The sequence below is a fragment of the Gopherus flavomarginatus genome, chromosome 15, assembly GCF_025201925.1.
Source record: "Gopherus flavomarginatus isolate rGopFla2 chromosome 15, rGopFla2.mat.asm, whole genome shotgun sequence".
Classification (NCBI taxonomy): Eukaryota; Metazoa; Chordata; order Testudines; family Testudinidae; genus Gopherus; species Gopherus flavomarginatus.
Window position 1 is genome coordinate 14,921,647 of NC_066631.1, and position 16,638 is coordinate 14,938,284.

At 41.6% G+C, this 16,638-nt stretch overlaps 1 protein-coding gene across 2 annotated transcripts in view; it reads right to left on the reverse strand.

Moving 5' to 3' along the window:
• The window catches only part of LOC127034765 (clathrin heavy chain 2), a 56,410-nt gene that overhangs the window by 12,191 nt on the left and 27,581 nt on the right, over positions 1–16,638 (reverse strand). For both annotated transcript variants that reach the window (XM_050923984.1, XM_050923985.1), the window contains exons 11-28: positions 15,922–16,059; positions 15,373–15,537; positions 14,364–14,544; positions 13,787–13,950; positions 12,703–12,828; positions 11,984–12,126; positions 9,947–10,181; positions 7,732–7,854; positions 5,675–5,820; positions 4,942–5,125; positions 4,175–4,367; positions 3,514–3,671; positions 3,183–3,347; positions 2,236–2,343; positions 1,659–1,826; positions 1,416–1,565; positions 729–860; positions 203–313 (exon numbers count right to left, since the gene is read on the reverse strand). In XM_050923984.1, coding sequence (XP_050779941.1) covers positions 203–313; positions 729–860; positions 1,416–1,565; positions 1,659–1,826; positions 2,236–2,343; positions 3,183–3,347; positions 3,514–3,671; positions 4,175–4,367; positions 4,942–5,125; positions 5,675–5,820; positions 7,732–7,854; positions 9,947–10,181; positions 11,984–12,126; positions 12,703–12,828; positions 13,787–13,950; positions 14,364–14,544; positions 15,373–15,537; positions 15,922–16,059 — 2,790 coding nt within the window. The remainder of the gene's footprint in view (positions 1–202; positions 314–728; positions 861–1,415; positions 1,566–1,658; positions 1,827–2,235; positions 2,344–3,182; positions 3,348–3,513; positions 3,672–4,174; positions 4,368–4,941; positions 5,126–5,674; positions 5,821–7,731; positions 7,855–9,946; positions 10,182–11,983; positions 12,127–12,702; positions 12,829–13,786; positions 13,951–14,363; positions 14,545–15,372; positions 15,538–15,921; positions 16,060–16,638) is intronic.

Sequence of the window (16,638 nt, forward strand, 5' to 3'; positions counted from 1 at the left end):
CACCTTTACATTCCAGCCAATCCTTTTCAGTCAATTTGAGACCAAGTGAATAATTCTTACAATGCATGGGTGTGGCTGATTGACAAATAGCAGGCATGTGAAGAGAAGGGAGTACATTGGCACACCAGTGTGCCAATGCAAGTATGTCTGCTCTACTCAGATGTTGTAAGGCTGCTGTAATGCAACTGTATAGGAGACTCACCTGATAATCCTCCTCCTCTGTCAGGAGATTGTTTAGAGCCTCATTGACTCCTTTGTTGTTGTGGTTCTGGACTGAACGCAGGTAAGGCTTAACTAGAGGCAGCTGATTAACCTGGAAGCAGAATAGCAGTAAGGATGTTAGATTAAGAGTACAGCTTTGAAGGAAATTAGAGCCTCTAGAGAAGCAGGCTCTCCAATTTAGCACTATAGACTGAGTCATTTTTAAACCAGCCCAAAAAAAAGTCTATTATAGCTGCCAGCAGCTCAGATATTTAGGAAAAAATCTGCTCTTTCATGCCAGCAATTAAAGGACAGACAGTCAGGATTTAAATTTATAGAAGATATTTGGACCTATTTCCCCATCACCATGTGATGAGCACTACCAGCATGCTTGCTACTGCAAGAAGCAGAGATTTTCTAGACCCCAAAGACTTCATCTCAGAGGGCAAGGCCAAGAATGCACTAAAAATCCTGAGGAACAGAGTTCAGTTTCTATAACCGATTCATTTATGACAACTATTGCTCACCTTTGAGAAAAAGCTGACTGTCCTGGTATGATCTAGCCGTAGAGACAATACCAGCAGAAGATCATTGATCAACAGAGGTTTGTAGTCCAAATAGAACTGCAGGGCTTTGTAATACAGCTCCACATTGGCCACCTGGACAAAGGAAACACTGATTAGATCAAAGGCTGCCTCTGCATCTGAAAGTTTATATATTGCCGGGACAGTGAAGTATACCACCAGATTTAAAAAAAAAAAAAAAAAAAAAAAAAAGTGTCAACTCTGCAAAAAAAGTCTAAATGTCAGATTTCTGTTTGAGTGCTTGCCATGTACACAGCTGCAATTTGAAATTCAACTTCTCAAAATAGATGGCTAGTACTTGTCAGCTTCCTGCTCTGCCTGATTCCAGGAATCTGTACAAGATTCAGATCCCAACCTGACTGTACAAAATATTTTACTAGCACCGCTACAGCCTTGAGTTGGGGGGGAGGGGATGAGGGGGAAGGAAGGAAGGGAAGCTAGGCACAGGAAGCCCAGAAGAGGGAGAGAAAAAAATATTTCAGCAGCTTCCTGTTTATTTATTTCAGAAGTTTGTTGAACAGGTACTTGAACCTTGTAGCTGTAAGATTAAAGCTCAATCACTTCAATTTTTGCTTAGTAACAATTTTCACAAAGCTAGCTGGGTCCAGTAATTAGATCACAGCTATTTACCTTCGCAATTATGTCTTTGAACTGCCCTTCTTTCCAGGCATCAGTAGGATGATTCATCATTGTAATGATTGCATTGTCATACTCTTCATACTTGTCATAAAGGAAGACAAGTTCTCCCCAGAGGTGAGCTTGTTCTGCAGCTCTGAGCACCTAGGGATAGGAAAAAGGATAAATATCAGGAGCTGCATGTTACTCATAACTTGCCTAGCTGTGTAACAGTTTAATGCAGCAAGATATACCTACCTTTGGAATGTTGACTCTGGACCAGAAGAGTTCCAGATGTTCCCTCATCTTCTGAGGTTTGAATTTGGAGTACAAGATGGCAAGTTCCGTGAACATTCCCATGTGAGCACGCTCCAGACCCAAAGCAGCTTCCAAAAGGGCAATCAGTTCTTCAAAGTAGCCACGATCCTAAGATGAAGATGGCCAAGGTTACTGATTGAAAAGTGATGATGTTCTAAGTTCCCTTATCAGCACAGTAGGGGACAAAATAGCAGGAACAGTGATTTGAAGTGTTAAGTCTGAGACAGGGGTTTCAAGGTTGAGGTTTCTGAGTACTGGCCCTTTTACTTATTCCATTGCACAGTGAAGATGCTTTCCAGTTTAAGAACAGCTCCTTGTTAAAATGAGCTTGTTTCACTAGTGGTTTAAAAAAATCCTCAAAGAGAGGTGTTAAAAGTTCTGGGAATGCCAACTGTTACCATGGCACTGACGGGTAGCATAGTTGCTGCCATCTCAGATTTTAAAGATCACTATTAAAAAATCCTGCAGATAGGGAGCAGACAGTTATTCCCTTAGATCGTACAAACAACCAACCAACCTGATAATAGCTAATCAGCTCTTCAAGTTCATCCGCATGTATTACTATGTGCAAGCCACAGATCTGTGCTAGGCGGAACTCCTTCCCATCCACACAGGCAAAGCACACCTGTAACACAAGATTTTAGTCAAACTGATGTTAGACACCCAGGCTAGTACACCACATTACCCAAAAGGAATTGGATAACTGCAAGACTAAAAAGGGTTTCTTCTATACACTAGATCAAAGACACTATCAGATGTAGGACAAATAATCAAGGTGCTTGGAAGTATAGACTGGAAGCAGTATCAATTAGAATTCCTCATGCTCCGTTAGGAGTAAGAATTGTCCCATTTAAGACAAAGGTTCTAAAATGGCCATTGAGGCTCTGACTTCCAAAGTGTGGACCATATCTTGGTACATATTGCTCTTGTGAAACCTCATCTCCTGCTCATGACTGCATAACATAGCAACTAAGAAATTGCTCATATGGAAGAGTAATATTAAGGAAAGCATGTTTGAGTATCTTGATACGATCTAGTACAGTGGTTCTCAAACTTTTATATTGGTGAACCCTTTCACACAGCAAGCCTGAGTGCAAACTCCCTTAAATATAGAAAAATGTTTAATTTATAACACCATTATAAATGCTGGAGGCAAGGTGAGGCTGGGGTGGAGACTGACAGCTTGCGACCCCCACCCTGGGGAATAACCTTGCAACCCCCTGAGGGGTCCTGATCCCCAGTCTGAGAATCTCTGATCTAGTAGCTGGAAGCATGGCAAGCCAACATTACATGACCAGCAAGTGCTCTGAAGACTAGTAGCCCACAGATTTGTTTAGGAATAAGATATAATTTCAAGCTAATATGAATGTGACACCTGGAAGAAGGAGCACATTTTCTATAAGCAGCAGCACATACTAAAAGGGATTCTATAGACAGTGTTAAAGATAAGGCAAGATGAACTACCTCCTTCCAGGTCCTGGTGCTGTTGGCTTTGCGGCCACTGTCTACTGCTGCCTGGTACTCTCCAAGATGCACCAAGGTAGATGCCAGGCGGGCAAAATTAGATACATTGTTGTAGAGCAGCTTTGCTGCATCATACATTCCCTCCTCATAGCAGCGATCTCCAACCTAGAAAAAACCAGGATAAACTGAGTTGGACTGATGAGGCAGGAAAGGGTAATAAGCAAACTTTCAAAGCTTGTCCTGTGTTCTTTGAGAGTGTCAGGAAATTTCCGAACGGACAAGGCTATTTGTAAAGGCCTTCCTATTTTATTAGGAACAAATAAATACATACCTGCTGAATGTGGGCATTGTTAGGGCCACTCACAAACTCTTCCAGCTCTGAGAGGCGGTTGGTTTTTGCCAAAGCAAAGATAAGTTCTGTCTCTACATAGGACTCTCTGGCCTTTTTTCTGGCCATTTGCAAGAATTTAACCAGATCCTCCCAGTTATCTTAAATAGAGGAAAAAAAGACAAAGTTTCCTATTCCACTCTGAATTATTTCCTATTGTCTAAACTATGTTCAAGAGAACAGTCAGTTAAGGAATGAGCTACTCTCCAAAAACTGACACACAGAAGAGCCATACTGCCCAGCTGGGACTAGCTGACCCCACATCCAAACAAAATGCACTAGGTACCATTCCTTGAGCTGATCGACTCTTAACATCCATACATCTCTTCTGGATCATGATTACTCGAGAAGGAGTTGTGTGCTGTTAGCATTTATAGTTCTCATTTTATGCAGAGATTTGAGAATTTAAGTCAGTAAAAGCACTTTAAAATAGATCCCATGCTGAAACATTGGATCTGAAGACTTCATATTAGTCATTGGGGACACTAATCAGTATTGTTATATATATATTAACTTTGAACTCCCTTGTTCATCTGGCTCAGTCCTCTTATGTTCTGTAGTTAAGCATGGCTTGTTAATGAGAACTGATAAGGACTTAGCTTACTGTTTCTACTAGCTGCTTGAACAACTTCCATGTAAGCAGAGGGATCATCAGCCTTGATATAGGAGTCAATGGCTTCCTTCACCAAGTCCTTCTGGAGCTGCGCTCTGGCCAGTTGGCTCCATACAGCTGGTTCATTACATCTCTCTGCAAATTCATAGGCACGGTCTAGATTGCCAATGTGCTCTATCAGCACCTATGATATTAAAAAGATAACAATTTCCAAGTGTTACATTCTAGTCCTAGGCATTTGAAGACTAGAGAGCTCTTCCCCATACCAGAGAATAAGCAGCAAAAGTACCCCATAAGTGATATGAAAGCATGCAACCACATATTCTGGATTTAAAGCAGCCCTTTCAAGTTCATCTATAAATGGTTATTGCAGGGTGGGAATGTCTTCCTCTTAATAAGATGAACGATCTCCTTGGGGAAAAAAAGACACTGACTAGTTAAATTTAAACTCATGTAAACTTCCAAGAGACTGGTGTCTGAATTGTTCAGCATCCAAATAAAGTAATTATGTTACCTACATTCAGATTCATGATTTGTCTTACCCCCTGCCCCATTCTCCACTTTCAAATGCTCAAGAAGCAGCCTTTTCCACAGAATATTTATAACACTGTAATGGTGGTTGTTGACTGTAGTTATCTACATGTACAGTATGACTTTTCCAGAAAAGTCTATTGGCCACCCTAGAGTTATTTACCTGTTTTTTCTACCTGTTCCTATGAACTGTATATCATGAGCTGGTAGCCATGACTGCACCTCACCTGTATTGCAGAAGTATTAACATCAAATTTCCTGAAGATAGCAAAGGCTTCTTCATATAGCTCATTACTGATGGCTATGTTTGCAATATCTGGGGCATCATAGTTATCTAGACGATTGATATACTCCATTACACGAGTGCGATCAGCTTTAATGGCAGTCAGGATCAGAAGATTCTGCAGGTTCCTGTAAATGGGATAAGCAGGACAAAAGTGGTCTATGAAAAGGAGGCATTAGGTGCTACCCATTATTTGGCCTAAAAATGCCACTGTCAGGCAGTGAAGTCCAAAATTAAGGTTTTAAAATTAGTTTTACAGAAGTCTAGTAGATTAAATGGCTTTAGATACTGTTCCTCCTGCAATAGCCAACTGACTAGCCCATTTTTATAGCCAAAATGGAGAGAAGATTTAGTTGTTACATCAAGTCACTTTCTAATAAAAAGAAAAAAGAGTCAGCATTCCTTTGTATTGGTACACTGGCTGAACTACTTCAGTTGTATTAAAAAAAAGTTAAAATACCACCATCTAATCACTTCAGTGGCTGCTCACCTTCTCTAGTAGCACACACCACCTAATACCGCTAGATCAAATTTTGCACAGCCAAAAAGAGGATATCCATTTAAAGATCATATAGAGTACAGAGCAGTCAGGTATTTCAGAAGTTTAGGGTACAACCTAGATCATCACAAAAACACTTATATTTCTTCCAACAGAAGGGATATCACCTTCCACCTACCTGTGCTCGCTGAACACAGAGTTGTCCAAAACTATCTTCTCAAGAAGTTCAATTAGTTCATTGGGCAGATCAGCAGTCATGAAAGCTTTCACGGTAACAGAAACCTCTTCAGGATCCTGTGTTTCAGATAAGGCTGTCTGGACAACCTAATTTTGAAAAAACATTTGCAAGGAGTAGCTGAGAGGGCTTTTCCTAGTCTTAATCTTGTTTATGAACCTAAATTATCAGCCCACTGAAGTAGGACACATTAAGTCAGGAATCTCACAAGGTTCTGAAACATCAAGCTGAACACACACTGCAACTTCTGGTCAGAAGATTCTGGCTATCAAAGATTCCTTTCAATTTGTCATGTAGATGGCTTTGAAATATTGATGATTCACCAGTATTATTGAATGATACTGGGCATTTCACAGCCATTTAATAAAGCATACCACTGCACTAGCCTTACAGTATGAGCAGCGTCCTTTAGTTTTAACTATCCTAGATGAGATTCAATTACTTTTACAGATAGTATTACATTAAAGACACCAGACAAGTGCTAGTTATACTGGCCCCTGTCCGTGATGAAACAATTTGGACACTGTATAGAACAGGGTGGGCAAAATATGGCCTGCCTAACATTTGTCTGGTCCACAGATAGCAGCCAAAGTCCTGTAGCACAGCGAGGTGCTCCTGGCTGGCTGCTGCCAGCATGTCTCTGTGCACCCCTGGCCGGGGGGGGGGGGGGGGGGGGAAGGGGGGAGGATGGGGCCGGGGGGGGGAGGGGGGGATGGGGCGGGGGGAGAGAAAGGGAAGACCGCTCCATGTGCTGCCTGCCCCCAGCACTGTTCTCACAGTGGGGTTGGTGCTTGCAGGTACAGGCAGCACATGGAGACCCACTGCCCCCTTTGCCACAAGGGGTATGTAGAGATGTGCTATGGTGCCAGCAGCCAGCTGCTTCCAGGAGAGGTGTGGGGCGATGGCAGGTAGCCTGCCTGAGTGCCTCACTGAGCTGCGTGAGGTAAGCACTCCTGGCCAGAGCCTGCACTTTGCACCCCAATCCCCTGCCCCAGGTCAGAACCCCCTCCTGCACCCACACTCCGTCTCAGACCCTGCACTCCCTCCACTAATATAGTAGAAATGTGTGACCCATGCAGGGACGGCTTTAGGAAGTGCGGGGCCCAATTCGAACAGTTTTGACAGGGCCCTGGCACGGAAGACCCAACACACAACACACACAAACCAAAACAAACACACCACATGGGGCTTCACCGGGTGGTGCTCTGAATCTTTGGTGGTGCGGGACTTCGGCGGCGGGTCCTTCACTCGCTCCAGATCTTCGGCGGCACCGAAGGACCCGCCGCCAAAGTGCCGCCGAAGACCCAGAACAAGCGAAGGACCCACCACAGAAGTGCTGCCAAAGACCCAGAGCACTGCCAGGTAAGTAAAAATTAAAAAGGCGCCTCTATCCAGGGAAGAGATTCTCACTGGGCGCGGGGCCCTCTTAGGCACGGGGCCCGATTCGGGGGAATTGGTGGAATGGGCCTAAAGCCGGCCCTGGACCCGTGACAACTTACCTGAAATTGGGCCAGCTAGTAAGCTTAGGGAGGAATAATGACCCACCAGAGTTTAGCAGAAAGCAACACATTTATTGTACCGATAGCTAAGCTCAAAAGAAGGGGGAGAGGGTCACTCACAAGTCCCAGACAAGTTGTCTACCTGGGAGCTCTTCTGATCTCCCAGCTGTTCAAGCAGCCCATCAATTCCACAAGCAAGGGGGAAAGCCACTTCACAGGTATTTGGGGTGGGGGTGGGTAAGGGAGATGAAAGACCTTTTGAACATACAGGTTCTACAGAGCATACAGATCACTGCTGCTCCCACAACAACAATCTCCCCGACCCACTGAAAGTTATTGCCCATCCCTTGGATAGAAGATAAAATTAAAAACTGAAGTAGATAGGGTTACCACAAGTATTGGGGGGAATATGAGCAAGGGATTCTGGAGTCATTCTGAAGTCAGAAGATACTGGATAACAGCTTTCATTTCTAAATTGTAGAACCAGTTACTTTACTGTACCTGATCGATGAGCTGTCGTCTGAACGGACTGTTTTCCTCAAGGACATTTGCCCAAAGTTCTGGATCCTTTCTGCGTACCAAATAGCGAGCCTCACTCTTGAACAAAGAGTTCTCATTGCAAACCTGAAAGAGAAAAATCATGAACACATGTACAGTTAAGGAAACACTTACAATGAGATCCCACCCAAAAACACAGTTTGGCTTTTTGACATTAATAATGAGCCACACTCAACGGGCCACAGTTTCTGAATACAACTAGTTGTTGGCCATCACTAAGTGTCACACAGACTCAAGTTTGGATTCTTAACTAGCCTCTAATCTAAAAGACTCAGCAGACAGGATCTCTTGCAAAAGTTATGAGCTTTTCTTGCTTTTGTCCAATAGAAAATGGACAACTTCTCATGGTAATATTTCAACTGCTGTCTGAAGCCATGAACTACACAGGCTTCTGACAAATTTCAGACCTAGAAGGGGATTCATTTTGGAGTGGAGGAAGTTTAGGTCAGTTTTATTTTATCTGAAGCCTTCACTCAGCTTCATTGTCAAGCAGCACCAGAAGGTTTCTATTTTGTAAACTCTTTTTAATTTCACAGAATGTTTTCACAACTATAAGCTTCTAAATAACTGTTTGTGGGCTACAGTTTTACCTAATGGAAACAATGTGCAGAAGTTTTATCAATGATACAGCAGAGGAAGTGAATTCTCACAATGGTTTTGTATTTTTCTACTGATTCTAACTGCAGAGTTTGTATCTTGTGACTCAATGTAACTTGGTTACATTTTATCAGCACCAGCTTCAATGGACAGCAAGGTATATTTTGTTTTTCAAGCCATTTTAATAGGAGCCTAGAGTCCAATCCTTCCTTCCATTGCTGCTTAAGATTAGGCTGGGTACCAAGGTTAGCACTTCCTGACTTTATGTTGTAATTAAAATGGTTCTGTGATTGATATCTGACCAGAGCTGGTCTCAAGTCATGTAAATGCAGACAGGAGGGGAGGCTACCAGGCTCTATCAAGAGGATATGCACACAGAAGTTAGAGGTTACATTTCATTTCTATACAGTTCTCACAGCAGTGAGCTGCACAGGTAACAGGTGGCTGAAGAAAGACTCCCAGTTCACCCTAGGAAAGGGCCTATGCTCAGAAGAGAACCTTTGATTCTCTCTTTTTTGGGGGGGTGGGGGGAGCATGCGTGGCAGGGGAGTGAAGAGAGAATCAGTTTCTGTAGTAGAAAATTTGGCTGCTGGAAGACAAAAAACACCCTTTGCAGAGCACCTTGGTTAGGAGAAAGCAAGTGTACCACAGAATTCACAACCCAAGAAGGGAGCATGGAACAGTCACAATCCATGTCTGTTCACTTTCAAGAACTGAATGTGGAAAACTGTTTCTAAATAAAAACTTCACAGTAAACTACTCTTGATTCAGATACTGAATTAATCTATTAAGACCACCACTGGTGGCTATATTCTCCCTTCCACACTTCCGTAAGACAGCATGTAAAAACTGGACTCAACTGCTGCATAGTGGACACAGCCAAGCTTTTCATGCTGAATCATTAAATTAGTGCAGTGTAACACCTATAGGAAGAGTAATCCCTTGAGGAACCACACCACATTCCAGCAGGCAGTGATTCCAGGCTGGGACATGTTATAGAAGTGTGGACTAGAGGGTGCTCCATATGCTGATACTACTCCGCTGTTTCCACCACAGACTTGGCGTGTGCACTGGAACAAGTGATCAACTGTTGATGAAGTTGAGTTTGTTGAGGCTTATGTTGACTAGTTGGCAGAAGCAATGGGAAGAGCTGGCAAGAGATGCAGGGTAGAGGGAGTCCATTCCCATTTGGGACTCTGGAAACCAAGACAATCTATCCAAGACTACTAATACTAGAATTAAATGTGTTCAGGGACCCTTTTTCAATTGCACCTGGTACCTTCTTTCTACTGTGGACCCTAAGACTACTGTAATAGCCTTTATTTAGGGCTACTTAAACATAAGTTATGGAATGGCTAAGGTGGGATTTAACGTTACATAGCTAAACCTTACTATGTTCAATGGGATTTTAAGTTAAGACACATAGGACTTGGCCAGTGTTAGAAAGAAAACCAATGTTAACCATGAGTCTACACCAATATTGACATTTGAAACCCATCACCACTCAAACCTCTTAACAGACTACAGCAGATTTGTAAATACAAAAGCAAGTTTTGCTAACCTTGATGAGTTCAAGGTCACACTGTCCTCTCTCATAAGCAACACAGGCCAAATGAGGGTCCCTTTTTTCACAGTATTTGCCAACAACACAGCTGTCATAGTATGGGTTCTCCCGGAGAAACCTCTCAGGATTATTGTTACTGTCAATGTAAATTTTAGCCAGAGCATTGTGGGTGGCAGGTTCTTCACAGCCTTCATGAATTCTCGATTCCAGCCATGGCAGCAGCAACTTGAGCCTTTTGGGGAAAATGAAGTTTGTTAAGTTTGCAGACCAAAAGTGCTATTAAAAAGTTTTCAATTCTATTCCTTAACTTGAGAGGAGTGCCAGCAAACTTCAAGGTCAAGGTTCTTCCCCAGAAAGGCTGTGGTCCCAGTATATTGGTTTTCTGGATCAAATCATTTTAACCTTGACTGATCTACAAAATAACCCATTTAAGATTCAAAATGCCCCTAAGCTTTTCATTGTTGAGGGACATGCACACAGACTCTGGAGTTTCTCTGATCCTTGTAAAGGGAAAAAAAAAAAAAAAAAAAAAAAAAAAAAAAAAAAAAAAAAAAAAAAAAATCGATAGGCAGGACAGGGGAGAGATTGGAAGAAAACTAGTCATAGTTCAAATAAAGATAGTGCTCCTGGAGCCATAGGTGCTTCAAGAATGCTTGTTCAGAGTAAGATCTAACTGATTAAAGCAGTGTCAGTATACAGGTGATCTGTGCACATTAAGTCCCTCAGGAGGAGAGTTCACTTTAAAAATACTGTACTCATTTAACAAGTTCAGAGTAGGGCATATGAACATGCTATACATCAACTGGGAAACTGCTGCAAGCAAAGTGTAACATTAAAGCAGCTGTACTGGGAGAGGACTCAGTCCGAAAAAGGACTGATAACGCAGGAAGCAGCAAGGGTAGATGAACACAAATACATCAGAATAGTTTAAACCTAAAGTTTAAAATAGTGGAAGCGAGAGCAAAAACTTGAGGTGGTAGGAAAAATATTAAAAGCAGTAGGAAAAGAGCTTCAGTAACTGACTTTTGGGTTAATGACTTGTGCTTAGGTTAAGAACAGATTTAACCAGACCACAGATATTTTCAGTAGGGTAAGATAGAAACAAAATGAATTTTGCAAGTGTTAAGAATGGCAAGGCTTATTAGGAGAGAAGTGAGCGATTTAGGCTTTAAGTTGAAATGATATAGTGAAAGGATACTTCATGGATTTCATACTTCTAGTATTGTAGAAAGTTTGTGGATGTTTTCAGAAGATGATTTAGAAAATTCTTGCTTGTGATTAGGATTTGTGCCCAGTGGACACTTTTTTATAGCTAGTGCACCCAGTATGATGTTAGTTTCCTGGTCCCACTACTTACAGAAAAAAAAAAATGCAGCAAAAACAAGTCTTTCAGCTGACAGAATGCTCTGTGATGGCTTTTTAGGCTTTCCTGTTAGAAAGCCTTATTTCTTTTCTTCCTTGAATTTGAGAAAGTGGCACAGAGGAACCACATTGTTCCAACATTTGCAACATCTTGCCCCTTCTCCATTCCTGTTCTACTAAGCTGATCAAAGTCATTGTGTATTTTTACCTCACATTCTCCTGATGTATACTTCCATATAATAGGTACCGTTTGTTCTAGTCAAAACTCAAGTCTAGACATAGGGCTGTTTTTCTCCCATTACGCAAGGCTGAGTGATCTTCCTGTTCCCATATTAATGAATGGGACAAAAAAAAAAAAGTGAGCTATACTCAGTTTTGAAGACTGCCATACATCGTCTGAACTATCAATGAATGCGATAGTGTGACAGCTTTGTACATGCTCTACTCATGTGTCTTTGAAATGCCACATACAGAATTCCTTTTCTTACTCAAGAGAACTGCCTCACATTATCAAGCACCATATTAATTCCTTTCATGATTTTTACTTCGATCTTTCAAAATGGGGTTGACTTAGAGCAACGGATGCAACTCCTGTACACCAAGGGGGAAGCCTTTTACTGGAGCAAAATGGAATGACTGTTTATACTAAGTACCTTTATATTCTATTCTTACCTATTTCTTTTTTCCACTTCAGCCACCAGCTCATCAGTTGAGAACTGGCCTCTAACCACCATGATCAAGTTCTTAATAACATCTTCAGAACAATCCACATCAAGAAGCCCTCCAATTACTGCTGGTATACGGCTTGGATTCACCTGGAATAAACCACCATAAGAATGGTTTCTGGACTGTGCCATAACTGGAGGGACTTAAAATTCTTTTAATGTTTAGAAATGTAGGAAACAAGCCTACTTTAATTAGTTGCCCGAAGTGTTCTTAAGTGAGACTTGCAAGTACAAGTTAATCCATCACTAAATTAGTGTTAACCAGCAATATTCTACAAAGGTCACCAAAAGAATAGTCATAGTTCCTTGAGACTGACCCCTTCTCCCCCCAAAATCTAATCAGGAACATACTTTAGTGACAAACTTCCCCAGCCTACATGCTGGGGAAGTAGCATTCCTTGGTTTCATACAGAGTGATAAATAAGCCTAAACTGCTATAGCAATACAGAAGTGGGGGGGGGGGGGAGAAGAGGGCAGGGGAGCTCAATTAAGCAACACTTCATTGAAAACTTGGTGTTTCATTCTGCTCTATTAGCCAATAAGAAGGTTTAAGTCTTATGCGGCTGAACTACTTCTGAATTACAGAGCCTCAGGTAAACCAAAGCTTCCAGTATACAGGCTGGAGCCTTCCTCTGAGTTTATTCTTTAGAAGAGATTGTACTTTACCTTCTGAACATAGATCTCTATGTACTTCTGCAGGTTGTTGCGGTATAAGTAGAGAACCAGGTCATGAACAAAGTCAAATCTGTCACAAACAATGATCAGAGGAAGCTGGTCTGTGAGCTTGGCCTCCTGTATGTTTGGAGGAGGGAAATGGAAAGGAGTTGAAAAGGAAGCGAAAAACAGAAAAAAAATCACTTTACAAATTATGCCAGGATGTGAGCAGAGAGCCTTAACTGTTCTCCTAGTTTAGGACCAGCAAAAAGGCTACCATTCAGAAAAATGCTGACTCTAAATTGACTGCAGTCTGATTCTTTGATACAAATATTAAAAAGCCCATCGTATATCATAGACAGCCAAATGAGGTGCACTTCTACTTTAAAAGGGCAAGAGTTTTTTTTTTGTTTGAAGTAGTGACTAGCAAATCCTGGATGCACTTAGATATCTACCTTTAGAGGTCTTGGCTGAGAGTGGATGCTCAGCACTTTAAGAGTCAGGCCCCTTAACAGGAGTCTCAAGTTGGACACCCAGAATCACTAAACCAGGGTTAAGAATCTGGAAGCCAAAAAAGTTCAAGCAAGGAAGAACATGCACCTTGGCCCAGCTGCATAAACATCACCTGCCCCCGCCCCCCCTTGTAGAATGACCAGTAAAAAGTCTGATTTGATTAATAAGGTGAGTCACTGGAAGGAATGCTTGCCTCCCCACTCCCAGAGTTGGAAAAGTTTCCCCTGAAACTTAGGCAAGCACAACATGCAAACAGCCTCGAGTTCTGCTAAAAAGGATCTGTTGGTTATAGTGGATCACAAATTGAATATGAGTTAACTTGATGCAATGCCATTCTTGGTGTAATGACAGGAGAGTGGCATGTAAGACATGGAGATATTTGTCCTGCTGTATTTGGCACTGGTGAAGCCTGGGCTGGAGGATAGTGCCCAAAATTGGACACTGAACTTTAGGAAAGGTGGACAAATCAGAGAAAGTCCAGGGGCAAGCAAAACTATAGTCAGTAGGTCTAGAAAACCTGGACTTAATGAGGAAAGGTTACTTTTCTACTATTACTATTTTAGCCAACAGTGAGGAAAGTTACCTTGAGAAAATTCTTCACTCGTTCAGGGTTATAGCAGTTACTTTCACGGCAGATCCTTTCTACCTCCTTAATTTGACCCGTCTTACAAGCTGCCTGGATATATTTGAAGTGGACATCTGGATCCTGGCTGAAGTTCACAATAGAACCCAGGAAATAAAACAATCCTAGAAAGAAGGAGAGGTTACCTACTTATAGCTATTAACATTTAGAGTTCATCACCTAGATAAGAAGTTATATGCTTTGATAATTTAGCATGAATAAGGAAGGAAGCCACTGATAAGTGGTGAGACAGGACAGGTGAATTTTAGTCCCACAATATATAGTCTCCAAGGAAAGCTGCCAACAGGAACACTCAGACACATATGGTTGCCTTCCTCCACCCAGATAGGATGCTCTCCTGGAGACACACATAGTAAGTAGGTGTCTTCTGTAAAACAGTTGCAAGCACCAGACTACAGTAAATCTAATGCGTGGTGCAAACTGAAAGGCTGAGTACTAGTACACCACTCAACTCTCCTTCCATCTCAAAAAACAGATGGAAAGCAAGTACCTCCCTCAGAACATAAGGGCATCTCACCTTCATAACTTTTAAAAGATTCAAAAAGCTCCACGAGAGACTGGGTGCCAAGCTGCTCATGGTATTTAGAAGCTACTTGCACACAGAGCTGTAGGTTTTGTCGGATGTTGGCTGATAGCATAGCACGCAGACATTCCACAGAGTCCTCAACTGACAGAGAGCCAAAGAAGTTTACAAGCCACTAAGAACAAAAAGTTAAAATGGTTTTAGTAGTTGTATACACCTCACTGAAGTTCAGCAGGGGAAGTAGTAAATTACATTCGGCATGGTTGGCAGGTGGAAACATATGTACATGTCCCAGAAGTGCAACAGGAAGGAACGTGTACTTGGAAGAATTCGAGAATGACAATAGTGCTATCTATTTAACCCTCCTAAAAGTTAATTAAGGACTCTGCTACATATGACCTCAGAGTTCATTAAGTCAAATACTCTGTTTGTGAACTGGTCTAGGGCAGCGGCTCTCAACCTTTCCAGACTACTGTGCCCCTTTCAGGAGTCTGATTCGTCTGGCACACCCCAAGTTTCACCTCACTTAAAAGCTACTTGCTTACCAAAAAAAGAAGAATATACAGAAGTGTCGCAACACATTTACTGAAAAATTGCTGACTCATTTTCCCATGTAATTATAAAATTAATTGATTGGAATATAAATATCATACTTACATTTCAGTTTGTAGTATATAGAGCAGTATAAACAAGCCATTGTCTGTATGAAATTTTAATTTGTACTGACATGCTATTGCTTTGTGTAGTCTGTTATAATACTAGGCAAATATCTAGGTGAGTTGCTGTACCTTGTGGAAGACCTCTGTATCTTCAGGGATACATGTACCCCTGGCTGAGAACCATGGGGCTAGGGAATTTTGTTACACGTGCTTGCAATGCTTAGTGTATTACTTTAAGCTTTTCCCCCTGAAAAGGGAATTAGTTTATGGATAGGTAAACGTAACTAAATTTCTCCTGCTGTCGCTTAACCCACAAAGTAAAATTCAGCTGAAACTAGTCTTACCTCAGGGTTTAAGAGGTGAGTGTGAACTACAGCTCGTTTTATATCATAGAGATCAGTGTAGTGCTCCAATGCTCTCTGCAGCAAGCCTGCCTTTTCACATAACTGAGCAATGTGAGCACGATCATAGAGCGTAAACATCTGGTTTCCAAGGATGGCATCTGCAACCTAAGAGGATACAATTTGTTGTTGAACTTTAAGCTTCCAGTTTCCACCCACAGTCAAGATGTACCTTTATCATGCAAGGAAACTACATAAAAAGGAGAGAGTTTCTGGGAACATTGAGTTACAATTAGTCAGTTACACTGCACTTCTACAGAGATTTATTCTAAAATATCACTTTCCAACACCCCTACAATAGGTATCTGCACATCCACCCTTCCACTCTCCACAGTAATGCTTTGTCTCAACTATGCCTGTAACTGGAGACTGCTACCATCAAGAGTATTTTTTAAATGGCTGGCATTCTAAAAGTTAGCTTGTTTTTTCAAGAAGGGGTGAAGGAAATGGTTAATGAGACTATTTTAAGGAGACTAGATTGAGGAATCTTACTTGTGGTGCATGAATCAGATTCATTTCCAATAGACGTGTCTGAAGGTGTCCTTCAGTAGGGCGATTATTCTTCAAAGCATCCAACAAGAAGGAAGTGCACTGCTGAATGAGACTGTTCTCCATGAATACATCTACGATCTGAAGTTGACAGTAATCAAATCGGTCATTCACCCACAAATTCTTATACAATTTTCAGTATAAAATCAGGAGTACTGCAGCCGATCCTCAAAGGAGCCATTTCACAACATATGCAGCGCCTCTTTGTAACTCCCTTAAGTTATAGTAAAGCTTCCAGCATCGTACTACTACAGTACCAGTGTTCTCAAACTGACTTACCTTAAAATGTTTTTATTCACTATATCAGGGAGATTTCAGACTTGTACTTTTAGTGTCTGATTTTGATGACAGAGGTCATTTTGGCTCATGTGTCAGACAACTATTTAGTAACCAGTAAGTGAAGCAAGTCTGACAGACAATAACTTGTACGTGAATCTATTTATGAAGTAGAATACTATTTCCCTAGAGAAAAAGGATTTCAATATCAAGTGTCCATTTGTTTTACAATAAAAACCTCAAAAAAAGTTATCTAGATCAGTCTTTGGGGACTATTTTACCCACTGAATGGAAGTCTCTCTGTTCTCCTCCACAATTAGGGCTAACAGCAGCAGCCTTCCTGACTCTGCTATGCTGACGGAGACTGCTAAGCTTCAAACTTGC